The sequence below is a fragment of the Perca flavescens genome, chromosome 4 (genome assembly GCF_004354835.1).
Source record: "Perca flavescens isolate YP-PL-M2 chromosome 4, PFLA_1.0, whole genome shotgun sequence".
In the NCBI taxonomy this organism is placed as follows: Eukaryota; Metazoa; Chordata; class Actinopteri; order Perciformes; family Percidae; genus Perca; species Perca flavescens.
Window position 1 is genome coordinate 37,490,868 of NC_041334.1, and position 12,736 is coordinate 37,503,603.

The window sequence follows — 12,736 nt, forward strand, 5'->3', positions numbered from 1 at the left end:
AAAGGTTTACATTACCAAAATACAGAGCTAAGTAACAGTTTTGCCATTTTATTTCTTCATCTTCTCACTTTGAAAAGTTGGACTCCAATGCAGGCAAACATGAAGTCTAGCAGCATCGTGACCAGCACAATATTTCCAATGGTCTTTACAGCAACAAACACGCACTGGACGACATGCTACAAAGACAGAGATAATACAGATGATGAATCAGATCAATGTTATGGCCATTTATAACTGCAGTTTATTGATAGACATCTTATACCTTGAGTCCCTTGGCTCTGTTGATGGCCCTTAGGGGCCGGAGTACCCTTAACACCCTGAGAATCTTCACCACCGAGATGGCACTGGATCTAGATTATACAAACACAGGCACATCGCAATTTTTTGTTGTTAAGTCTAAAGGTATTTTTTGAGACGGGAAGCGATTTACGCGCCTTGTAATTTATTTCCAGTAAGTGGCAAGCGGGCAATCGCTTGACAGGCGGCGCAAGACAAGCGGCCACAATCCAGTGAAACTGTCGCAATAGAGTTCCAAGAGTTGAATTGTCTTTAACTTTTCCCTAGCCGACACACAGTACAAATCAATGCTGTTTGTGAGTTCCCTGAAAATATATATAATAACAGTTATCAGGACATCAACAGTGGGGCTTTCGCATGTCAGAGCATCGACACAAGACTGGATGTATCGGGTAACGTTACATATAGTTTTAACCTAAATTAGGCTATAAAGCTACAAATATGCTAACTCTATCATCTATCAACAAAAACAGTCTGTGGTTAGCAAAGACTATGATCCGCCACTGATACCACAGTCAACTAATGTCATTCAGTTGTACAGGCGTAGTGCACAGAAATGCCATGGTTACCACCAACCATGCACAGAGCGCCTGGCGTTTTGTGCATTGTCTGCTATTAACATGAGGAGCGCAGCGAGACCCCGCAGATCCAAACAGGTACGCAGTTGAAGTGTCGCTTACTGTCTAAAAAGACCTAATGGTGTGATAACACATGGCATTGCTTTATCAAATCCAGAAGTCAACAAGAAAAAGAGCTCTTTGCATGAGAGAGGTCAGTCAATAGAAAGTAATGAGGTACATTTTTTAGACTCTACTTACTCCATGCCCATTGAGAGGAGAGATACACTGACCACCAGAAGATCCAAGATATTGAAAGAGTTCCGACAGAAAGACCCTTTGTGAAGAATGGCACCATATGTTGTCATCTGAAAATGAATACTTGTTGTCCATTATGAACACCACAACTGTACTAAGAACATGTTTCTGAGGTAGGTATAACTTATAGCTTATAGACAACAACTAAAAGGCAAAACAAAAAAGCAGAATCACAAACAAAAAAATAAGCATTGCATCTACTTAATCTCATAAGGTTGTCTGAATGTTCAGAGAATTTGGGGCTTACATTTGAACTAAATTGTTTTTTTTTGTCTAAGTGACTGATGAAAAATCTTTGAAATTGGTCCAATTTTGAGCAAGAAAATTGTGGCCAGCAGCGGTGAACTGGGCTGCAATGTAATGCTATTGGGAATATGTGCAATCAATTTCCATTCACTAAAAGTTTTGTTGGCCACTGACAGGCTCAGGTTATTCAGGGAAACAGCCCTGAAATCACCTTCACCACTCTCCATTTGTCAACCATCTGTAGCAACAATATCAACTGTGGTACCTGTAATTACCTTGAGCACAATTTCCGCTGTGAACACCGAAGTGAAGACTATATCAGCATAGGCCAACACCTAAAAATGTCACATTATTTGTAAAATCAATAATAATATAACATATATGCTAAATTCTTACAATGTGAATGAAAACTGAAATGTTTCAATTGCAACTTTTAAATTACAATGGGACGGGCATGCACTTGTCACCTGGTTCCTGAAGGACATGGGATCGATGGGATCCTCAGCAGCTAAAGAAACTGATGACAGTAGGATGAAGAGGAGGATGATGTTGGTGAAAGTAGTCGCATTGATAATACGATGGCAGAGCTTCCTGAACCTGAAATAGTTAAAAGACACGTTCATGACAGTGTGAGAAAAAGAACTTGTGATATCGGACGGGCAGGGACACGTTTCAAAAAGTTAACAAGTTGCGTTTACATAGACAGCGGTGGTCCTCAGACGGTACGGCAAAAACACAGGTCTTTCCATTCATTTTGAATGGAGGTAGTGCCTTTAGGTGCCGAAAAACCCCACAGCGGCACGCGGTGAAATCTTACGACAGATTTAACTTTTGGAGAAACGCACCCCGACGCCTGTACAGTAAACGGTAAAATCACTGCCTCTATCACTGCCATTTGGGGATTAAATAACATGACAGAACGTCACACAAATGGGCCATTTTTTGACAACCTAAAAACTGTATGTGATAGGTATAATTAAAATCTAAATATTACAAACAGTTTGGCCCAGCTCACATGAAGCAGTCAATTAACCTGATATAGCTGTAATAATATGCTTGTAGTATGTAATTTTGTGTCAATGTGTGGCATATTTATTAAATATTGATGATATTTATTATATTTATAATTTCCTGCTTTTTTGGAAATATCTATATTTATGTCATTTGTAATCCTGAGCCCCACTCCACTTTCATTTCATGTATTAATCCTACATTTTCATTACCATCAATCCCCAACAATCACCGTTATCATACTTGTTCTGAGGTCCAAAGATGAAGAATGAGCTGGCTTCTGGCATCGGCACCGCTTCCTCCTTCAACTGCAGATCTGCCATTGGACGAGGTCTAGGGCTTTCTGGGATATTAGGGTCCTCCTCCTCATCATCACCTAGCCAACAGAAAAATTGATGGATTAGCAGAGGACTTTCGTACCTCTGAGTTTGGATTAGTATGATTAAAAATTCTGTATGGAGCCATTGGGATTTACCAGGAAAGTCTGCTGGAGGGAATGGGTCTTTGATCTCATTGACATTAGACTCAAACTCGTCGATTTTGAGCTGCAGATTTGAAAATTAAATAGTTGAAAAGTAAGAAAGGGGAACAGATATATTTACATGGCCGATGAATGCTCTTGGATGCCTCACCTTGGCAGTTGTAGGGATGCCCTCTACACCCTTGGCCCTTTGCTCAGCCAACTTCTTTGCCAGATTGGCTTTCTCCTCTGATGCCTTGTCAGGCATGTTGGCCCTATAAATCAACAGAGTGGTTGATTCAACTGGTTGTTGGCTTGTGACGTTAAAGAAAAATGCAATATTTTACTTACGGTAAATCATCATGTTGTTCTGAGTAACAACTTTATGTTACATATTGTAAATTTACACCATATTGTACACAATCATTGTAGGAATTATGGACATGAGATGGCTGTACAACAGGGTTTAAGCAGCTTTTAGGCCTTTTTCTGTTGTTTGCTAGCAGATGTAAATGACGAGGAGGCATCTTCCCGCAATACGAGTCCATAGAGAGTGATTCATTTTCCCCTCCGGTGGGGGCAGGACTTAAATGCACTCTGTCTTTATAGTTAAGCTTGCAAGTACAGAACATGAACACATAGGTATTGAAATAAATATGTTTTATTTTTAGCATTTAGGAAGACTTACCTTAGTGCTTTCTTGCGCTTTTTCTCTTCTGCTTTTTCTTTCTGTGCCAAAGTCAAAGACTCAGCCTCTGCCAAATTATCAACGGCAATGGCCAGGAAGACATTTAGAAGGATGACTGAATGACAGGGGAGTCAAAGATTATGACAGTGATTTGAACTGAACTGTGGTTGTTATGGTTGGAGTTTAATCTTGGTTAAAGACACTCACACTCACTCTTTAAGGATACAATTTCCACAGACGAAGAGGATGATGAAGTAGATGCTGACTAGGATACCCGGCATGGTGGGTCCTCCATGAGCCATGATGCCATCATACATGACAGCATTCCAGTCCTCACCTGTCAGGATCTAAAACGCACATCATTTAACAATACTACAACAAAATACCAACAATATCGTGAACTTTTCAAAGCTGCAGCTTGTGTGTCTTTTTACAACAGTGAATAATGTTTTTCATTCCCAACTCGTCAAAAACTGACACTTCATCAGTGGCTGTCAGCGTCAGATACCAATGCAAAAGGCACCCTTTAGCGACAAGGGTAGCGAGTAGTAAGAAAGAACGAAATTCTGCGTAAGGAAGCAGGATGGGAACAATGAAGGACTTTCACCCAGGAGACCGGGGTACATGTCTCGTTCTTGTGCCGCATGTCAGTTAAACGTGCATTTTTAAGCCCACCCACAATCTTTCCCTAACCCTAACTAAGTGGCTTTACCCTGCACATTGAAAAATGATGCCAAATTGGTTCCAATCCAGAGCGTCAAAAAGTGCATCAGTAACAAACACTAAGGTACCTGACCAGGCGTCGCCTTTTGCAGCACTACGAATAAGAATGTGTTGGAATTTCAGGAGAAACCTTTAAATGCCTCCAGCAGGGTTGCTGTCGGAAGACATAACTGCAGCACGGAATATAAGCTAACATTAGCATCACATTATCCACATTACTTTTTTTTTCATAAGGAAAACAATCAGAGAAAGAAGTTAATTTACTGCATAATTATGATTTTTTAAATATTTCAACTCTATTTTTGAGAATCAATTAATGATTAGTGGTCCTGATTGTACCTGGAACACAGTGATGAGGGCCTGAGGGAAGCTGTCAAAGGTGCTGCGGGGTTTTGGTTGGTTAGGAAAGTTGAACTTCCCTCCAAACACCTGCATACCCAGCAGGGAGAAGATGACAATGAAAAGGAAGAGGAGCAGCAGCAAGCAGGCAATGGAACGGACCGAGTTCAAGAGGGAAGCCACCAGATTACTGAGAGATGTCCAGTATCTAGGGCACACAACATCAAATGGATAGGTCATCAGTTATTCTGCCAGTTGTATTTAATCATAAAATGTGCCTACAACAAAGGATTTGTAACTTACATACATGTATAAATATTAGGGGTATCACGATTCTCCAAATCCCTGATTCAATTTGACTTTTGATTTTAAGGTCACGATTCTATTAATTTCAATTAAAAGGTTATTTTTAGAAAAGAAAATTGAATGCACCATTAGTTTAAAGAGGTGCACATTAACGCACTATTTTTCAGTTCTGCTGTTTCTCTGTTATCTCCGACTCTGGTAGTGGCCATGGTGTCGGGAAAATAGCAGCTGCAGGCTACTGCTAAGTTAACATTACCCTGTGTGTCTTTTTTCTTATTCAGATGTCCGCAAGTAGAGGAGGAGAGGACATAGAAATTACAAGGTAATTACCTCTTCTGAAGAGTCCATCATCCCTCCTTGATTTGACGTGGTAAACGCTACTAGCAACCGCGTGGGAGAGGGGTGGCGATGGTGCTAGATCACCGAAGGCTTGCGTCATGTGGATGCGGCGGCAGTGTTGTTGTCATTACTTAGAATTCCTCATGGGGGCGACAGAAACTACGCACTATAGCTTTAAATTCAAAAGCTCATTTTGATCGATTTTCAAAATCGTGACACCTCTAACAAATATATATGTTACCTGGTGACTTTGAGCAGGCGGAGCAGGCGTATGCAGCGCAGCACAGAAATGCCCATGATTGACATGATGCCCATGTGGACAAGGATGAGCTCCATAATGCCGGTGGACACCACGAAGCAGTCAAAGCGATTGAATAGTGAGATGAAGTAAGAAGGTAAGCCTAGAGCATACATCTTCATGAACATCTCCAGGGCAAACATAGACAGCAGAAGCTTATTGGCAGTGTCTGTTGATTGTCGGGGCCAACAGTATGAAGAGGAAGGCAAGAGACATAATGAGAAAAAGAAAAAGACAAACAAATATAGTTATTTATAGAGTGTGTCAGTAGTCAACAGCAAGGAAAATATGGAGTTTGGAGCATGCCATATGAATAGTTTTATACATTTTTAATAAAAAATCCCTCAATTTCTGTTTTCAAATCTGAAAGGCTATTTTTACTATGGACTTTTTAACGCACTAATTTGTTAAGTCAATCTGTTATCGTGTCTATAATAATAATAATCACACTTCTTTTGTTTACGGTCAAAAATGACCGCCATAGGAAATGAATGGAAAAGAGTATAATTTTCATCCAGGAGATCTGGAAAAGACATCTCCATACACACACTCCTACAACATTCCTGTGCTTGTGTACCCATTCACAGGTGCAAAGCTTCCATTTGCAAGAGACACTGCACCATGACTGCAATTTGCCATTTGTGCGTGTGAAGCACCAATGTTCGCACACACATGCATGCACACACAGAAACACACACAGCCACACACACACACACACACAAGCAGGCACACATACATACACACACATACACACACATGTACACCCATTCACACACACACACACACACACACACACACACACACATTTTCACTCACACACACACACACATACTTCATGTTGTCAGTTCATGTTGTCACTTGCGCATGTGAACCACCAATGTTTGCACACACATGCATGCACACACAAAAACACACACAGCCACACACACACACACACACAAGCAGGCACACATACATACACACACATACACACACATGTACACCCACTCACACACACACACACACACACACAGTTTCACTCACACACACACACACACACATACTTCATGTTGTCAGTTCATGTTGTCACTTGCGCATGTGAACCACCAATGTTCGCACACTCATGCATGCACACACACACACAGAAACACACACACCCACAAGCAGACAGATACACACACACACACAGACACACACAAACACACATGTACACTCACACACACACACTCACACACACACATACTTCATGTTGTCAGTTCATGTTGTCATGTTGCCATTTGTGCATGTGAACCACCAATGTTCGCACACAAATGCATGCACACACACACAGAAACACACACACCCACAAACAGACAGATACACACACACACACACATACACACACAGTTCATGTGTCATGTTGCAATTTGTTCATGTGAACCACCAATGTTCACACACACATGCATGCATGCACACAAAGAGACGCACACACCCACGCACCCACACAAACATACACAAACACACACACACATGTACACTTTTACCATAAATGTTATATTAATATTTTTTGTCATTTTTATTGGCATCTATAATGAAATAAGAGCGGTCAAATTTGACCGAAAACAGTAAATTAAGGGGGGTAGCAACAAACGTTCTTTGGCGTTTTAGCTGAAGTAAATCCAGCAACAAAATCCCTTACAGAATCAATTAAGGTTCCACTTTTAATATTTATAAATTACCACAGTTATAAGTAACCAAAACACAAAAACCCAATTGAGATCAGCTGATCAGCGTTTGTTGACTGGGAAGGTAGAAACAGTAACTGTCACGTACCTAACACAGGATTAAATGCATGTCGGCATGTAAGGTGTGTAATGCTGTGACCTTGCCAGTTGGTGAGACTCTGAGACTGTTTGTGGTGTTCGGTTGCGATGGCCAGCGTATTGAGGAAGACGAGCATGATCACCCACCAGTAGAACAGTTTGGACTTAACATAAACTCTGCATTTACGGCGTAACCAACGATTCCACTTACGAGCCAGCTTACTGCACAGAAGAGGAAGAAAGATAAGTTGAAAATGACCCATAAAATATCACATAATGTTAACTGTTCCATACTGTAAAGAGTACTACAGTAAAGTGCTGACTAGTAATAGATGATCAGCTGCATTGTGTCCATTTTGCCGACACTTCCGGTCTCTGATCCTCCATTTTCTGTGATAAGCAGGCCTGATGAGAAACACACACACACACACACACACACACACACACACACACACACACACACACACACACACAGTCAGCTTTGTTCTTTTATAGAAGCATACTCATACACCAACTACATGCAGATACCCCATTGTACAATTAAACATATTTTACAGCATTAAAGCACTACTTTGCTAAATCCCCCCCCCAAAAAAAACTGCTGTAAAAATCTATTTTTAGTTCCAATTGAAAATCAAACTATCAAAAAATGGTTGCCTTGTTTTTTGAGAAACAAAAGGCACTAACACTTTATAATAATAACGGTATATGAATTATCATGAATTTATGCATGAAAAAGCATTAAATTCATTTATGCTCTCTGAATAGTGTGGTATGTGGGGGGGGGGTTCTTCACCACACTCATGTAGTGTAGTGAAGCTCAACCACACAACACAGCACTACATAAAAATGATATTGACATTATTGATATTAGGACTGTGCAATTAATCAAATTTTAATCAAGATTAAGTTTTGGCTCTTAGCTTGTTAAAGTTATTGGCAACGTTACCAGTTAGCTAAAATTGGCCTGTTAAATGTTAACAGTAACGTTACAATTAACAGATAATGAGTCAGCAGCCAAAGTTTACAATGAGTTAGCTAACAATAATGTTACATTTAGAGTCAAAACTCTGCAACAGCTCAAATCATGTCACTGATGTTAACCACGTACTTACTTTCCAAAAGTCAATGGGTCATCGTGTTAAATAACTGTGATTTCAATATTGGCCAAAATAGTTGTGATTATGATTTTTTACATAATCGAGCAACCCTTATTGAAATTTATAGTGAAGTCAATCAACTAGTCATTTCTCACATCTGCAAAAACATTCCAGGCAGTTCCTTTGCATTTTATTCCATTCTCTTATTTATTCACCAGCCATTGTATTCTGTGTCTTGTGTCTTACCCTGTCCCTCCTGGTCATTGTCCATGACCTCGGCCTGAGTGATCCACTCCATATAGCCCTTGAGGTCCTCATCTAGCTGCTGGGTTTCCCTCAGCTTCTGAAACTCTCCACGGGACTTGGCCTTTTCTCGCTCTTTTGTGAACTCACTAGTGGGAAACAAGACAACCAATCAGAACTAAAAAGACAGAACACACGTAGAAGCAATGTGAAGTGCAGACACTAACGATTGCTAAAGAAATAAATTGGTAGTAGTTAGGTTTAGGGTATTCATACCCACTGAGCACACCCAGAACCAGATTGAGTACGAAGAAGGAGCCAACCAGGATGAGTGTGGTGAAAAAGATCCATGGCCATTCCATTCCTATAGCATCATTTACCTGTCAGACAAAGCACACCTTTATGTATTTATTAAATAAATAGGTAAGTCTAACTTGCATTTTGTAATAACGTTTGTAATAATTGGTGAAACTCGCTGTTACCATGGAAATGTTAACCGCACCCGCAAACGGCCAGCAAGCTGCTACCATTGAAGTCTATGATCGTTTTTGTACACAGTCTTGTACCTTTGCCTTTTTTGTTGTTTTCAAAATGTTATTTTGCACCCAATGACATGTTTTATGGTCATGATTCATCTCGTAGATGGTTGGCTTGGTTCCAGGCTTCAAACTTGTTAGTATTTAATGAAACGTCAACAGAGATATTGAATTGGGAAAATCCTTCCGGAACCAGAGCCGTTAAAAAAGTATGCGGTCACTGTTGCGCTCTATACCTTACCCAGTAGAGGATGTCTGTCCAACCTTGTGTGGTGATACACTGGTAGACAGTCAGCATAGAAAAGCCTAGGTTGTCAAAGTGGGTGATTCCTTGGTTTGGGCCTGGCCACCCAGCTCGGCACTCGGTGCCATTGATGTTACACCGCCGACCATTCCCTGCTTGGGCACATGGAGCTGGCTTCTCATTCTCCACTGTAGCAATGATATCTGAAGGCCACAGGAGGGTTATGGTTAGGTTGATCTTTGTGTGCATGTATTGTGCACATGGTACTGTAGCACCTATCTGACTTTTACCCCCCAATGCCAACTCCACCTAAATTCAGTATTGTTCAATACAGAGTACAAATCTCCTACCAGTGCTTTTCACTACATGAAACTTACTTGTTATTCATAAGCGAGTATGTTCATACACTCTCTTTTTAGGATTCTGCACATTTTCTACTATATTTATGTAATTGCATTATTACAATTATAATATCGGACCAAGGCTTCAATCCTCTTCTAGTACATTTGTGACATACATTCGTTCCCAAAGTACCAATGCTGCAATATGTCCATACTAATGACTCACATTTGAAATGCTTTCCATTACGCAGGGGTACGTGCCAGGGGTGCCGGTGTCCCCACTACTCCTCCCGCTTGCAATAGAACTACTTGCAGCATCTATCCGTCAGTGCCAAGTATTATGGAGCAATATTACACAGAAGATTTCCTAATACGCTGAGGATCTCCTTCTGTATGTTGCCAGACCAGTGTCCTCACTACCTCATACACCTTGTCTAATCTGAAATGATTTGATGGTTTACAAAATGAATCTGCAAAAAAGTAAACTTAATCCTTAAATTCAGGGGCACTCAGTGTTCAGGTCTCAGCCTTCCCATACAAAAGAGTAAAGTATTTAGGAGAGGTTTTCAAATGCTGTACTAAACTGCTGTAAACTAAACTTCATCCCAGTAATGTACCAGTGTAAGCAGGAACCACATTTGACACGGCACGTCCTTGGGTACCCGGCAATACATGTGCCAAGTGTGAAGTAGATCGGATAAACGGTTGTAGAGATATGCAAAGGACAGACAGCCAGACACACACACTCACACACACACATTTATAGTTAGATTACTGCCATATATAATCCTGTTGTGCTGCATACTGTACTTGTGCCTGTGTAGTAGCAGGTCTTGTGCATTTTGCACTTGAAGAGCTCCAATCCCATAATGGAGTAAATGGTGACCATGAAAAGGACCAGTAGGGTGATGTGAAAAAGAGGAAGCATGGACTTCAAGATGGAGTTCATCACCACTTGAAGGCCTGAGGGGGAAAACATAAATATATTAAATCAGTATTTTTACAAAAAAATAAAAATGTACAAAACATGTATCACAATACAATATGTTTTCACCAAGCAAGCAATCAATCCCCTACGGTTAATAACTGTTAGTGAAATAAAACATTGCCTCAGGCTGCCACATGACTGTAGAACATTGACATAAACCTATATTCCTACTAATAATAAATTAACAACAAAAAGAAAAATGAACTTACAGCATGATGAAATTATATTGTTTAATTGTGCAAAGTCTCTGTTTCAACGCCAGAGCAGTTACTCACTTGGTACTCCAGAGACCAGTCTAAGTGGTCGGAGAACTCTGAATGCCCGCAGAGCTTTCATGTCAAAGCCTCCACCTTTTTCTCCTACTGGAGCCTCCACTCCACTGATATGGTTAATGGCATCCACAACCACAGTGAACAAGCTAAAGGGATAAAAAAGAAAACATGATTTTTTTTCTCTGATATCAAGATATCAGATGGTTGCCAACACGGTTGCTTTGGACATTCATAGTTCCCAGAATACACTGTAAGAAGCAGGGAACATTTTCCCTGACTGTACACAAAATCCAAAGAGAATGGAACCAAGTCCCGCATCAAACACATGGCATGTGCGGACAGAAACAGTGAGCCTTCATGCTCCATGCCATTCAGAACATTAAAATACTGAACTAAAGAACTAAGTGGGCTCAACACAACTTATCAACTTACCCAACGGATACACAAACAAAGTCCAAAATGTTCCAGCAGTTTCTTAAGTATGCATCTGCATGAAAAAGAAATCCATAGGCAACAATCTTCAGAAAACACTCTATCGAGAAGATGATGAGGAAGATGTACTCCAGGCTTTCCTGTAAAACAACAACGGCTTTTGTTTGAATCTGTGTTACTCGTAATTTTGGCGTCAAATAACTTCTAGTAGTGTTATTTCATGCGTAGGTTTTTGTTATAATTTATTGACAACATTATGATATATTTATACAAATAAAACATGTCAGACTGTGACAGGATGAAGCTATAAAGTTCTTGAGTTATTTCCATTGTTGTACTTGGACTGTTGGTTGAGTAGTGAAATCACCTCCCCTACTTATATTTCTTCATGAGAGTTTAATGTTGCAAGTCACACTAATCTACTTGTCTATTCATATCACTTACAAACTCACACGCCAATGATTTATTGCCTCTCCCATTCCACAAGAAGCTATTTTAAATGCATGCCATCCATGACGTGCCCTTCACGAGAGTTAAACTGATATATGAGCCTAATATTGTCCTTGGATCCTTGTCCTTAGTCTGGACGCGTGAGCTTTACCTATCACCTTCTGCTCTCTGTGTGTTGTTCCGGGAAACAACAACGAAATTTAATGTGTAGTTACATTTAAAGTGTAACGTGTAGTTACATTTCTGGGGAGGTATACATGTAAGGCTACAGCGTAGGGTCTGTATCTACACGTACGGACCTACGTACTTACCTACGGCGTACATTCAACCCAGAACCATAAATCAAGTTTAAGAGGGAGGCATTCTGGATACTGGCCACTTAAAGCCCAAGAGAGTTAAATCATTAATAAAGACATATTCACACAGAGTTAGTATTACCTGGTGACCTCTAGTCATTTGTAATAATTACGGAGGTTGTCTGTGATCTTATCCTAGTGCAAATCATCCATGTCTGTAATTTGTAAAGTAAAAATTCTCCCGCAAATGACCTGCGCGCCTCCAGGTAACCAACTCTCAGGATACAGATAAGTCAGTAAATACAAGTAAAATCACAGACTACACTTATCCCGTGGTAATGCACCACACTAAACTCAGATTTGGGGGGCTAATTTCTAAATCAGGCAAATTCCCCAGATGATACTAATCCCGGGCAAATAGGGCTTTAGACTTGAAGCCATGTCTGTAAAGTCTCCAGGATTATATTTCTT

The 12,736-nt window shown here is 40.3% G+C and overlaps 1 protein-coding gene across 3 annotated transcripts in view; it reads right to left on the reverse strand.

Annotated features, from left to right (window-relative positions):
* LOC114553640 (dihydropyridine-sensitive L-type skeletal muscle calcium channel subunit alpha-1) overlaps positions 1 to 12,736 on the reverse strand; it is a 38,401-nt gene that overhangs the window by 22,001 nt on the left and 3,664 nt on the right. For 2 of the 3 annotated variants that reach the window (XR_003692360.1, XM_028574943.1), the window contains exons 3-22: positions 11,520 to 11,659; positions 11,091 to 11,233; positions 10,638 to 10,790; positions 9,484 to 9,689; positions 8,983 to 9,086; positions 8,710 to 8,855; positions 7,687 to 7,768; positions 7,425 to 7,585; positions 5,526 to 5,751; positions 4,640 to 4,847; positions 3,804 to 3,924; positions 3,578 to 3,692; positions 3,062 to 3,164; positions 2,905 to 2,974; positions 2,673 to 2,805; positions 1,886 to 2,015; positions 1,694 to 1,753; positions 1,116 to 1,222; positions 263 to 350; positions 69 to 176 (exon numbers count right to left, since the gene is read on the reverse strand). Coding sequence is in view for 2 of the 3 variants with exons in the window: in XM_028574943.1 (XP_028430744.1) it covers positions 69 to 176; positions 263 to 350; positions 1,116 to 1,222; positions 1,694 to 1,753; positions 1,886 to 2,015; positions 2,673 to 2,805; positions 2,905 to 2,974; positions 3,062 to 3,164; positions 3,578 to 3,692; positions 3,804 to 3,924; positions 4,640 to 4,847; positions 5,526 to 5,751; positions 7,425 to 7,585; positions 7,687 to 7,768; positions 8,710 to 8,855; positions 8,983 to 9,086; positions 9,484 to 9,689; positions 10,638 to 10,790; positions 11,091 to 11,233; positions 11,520 to 11,659 (2,604 nt within the window). In the remaining variant the exon portion in view is untranslated. Of the gene's footprint in view, positions 1 to 68; positions 177 to 262; positions 351 to 1,115; positions 1,223 to 1,693; positions 1,754 to 1,885; positions 2,016 to 2,672; positions 2,806 to 2,904; positions 2,975 to 3,061; positions 3,165 to 3,577; positions 3,693 to 3,803; positions 3,925 to 4,639; positions 4,848 to 5,525; positions 5,752 to 7,424; positions 7,586 to 7,686; positions 7,769 to 8,709; positions 8,856 to 8,982; positions 9,087 to 9,188; positions 9,212 to 9,483; positions 9,690 to 10,637; positions 10,791 to 11,090; positions 11,234 to 11,519; positions 11,660 to 12,736 lie in introns of those variants that run through there. The other variant, XM_028574944.1, reaches the window with a different exon arrangement.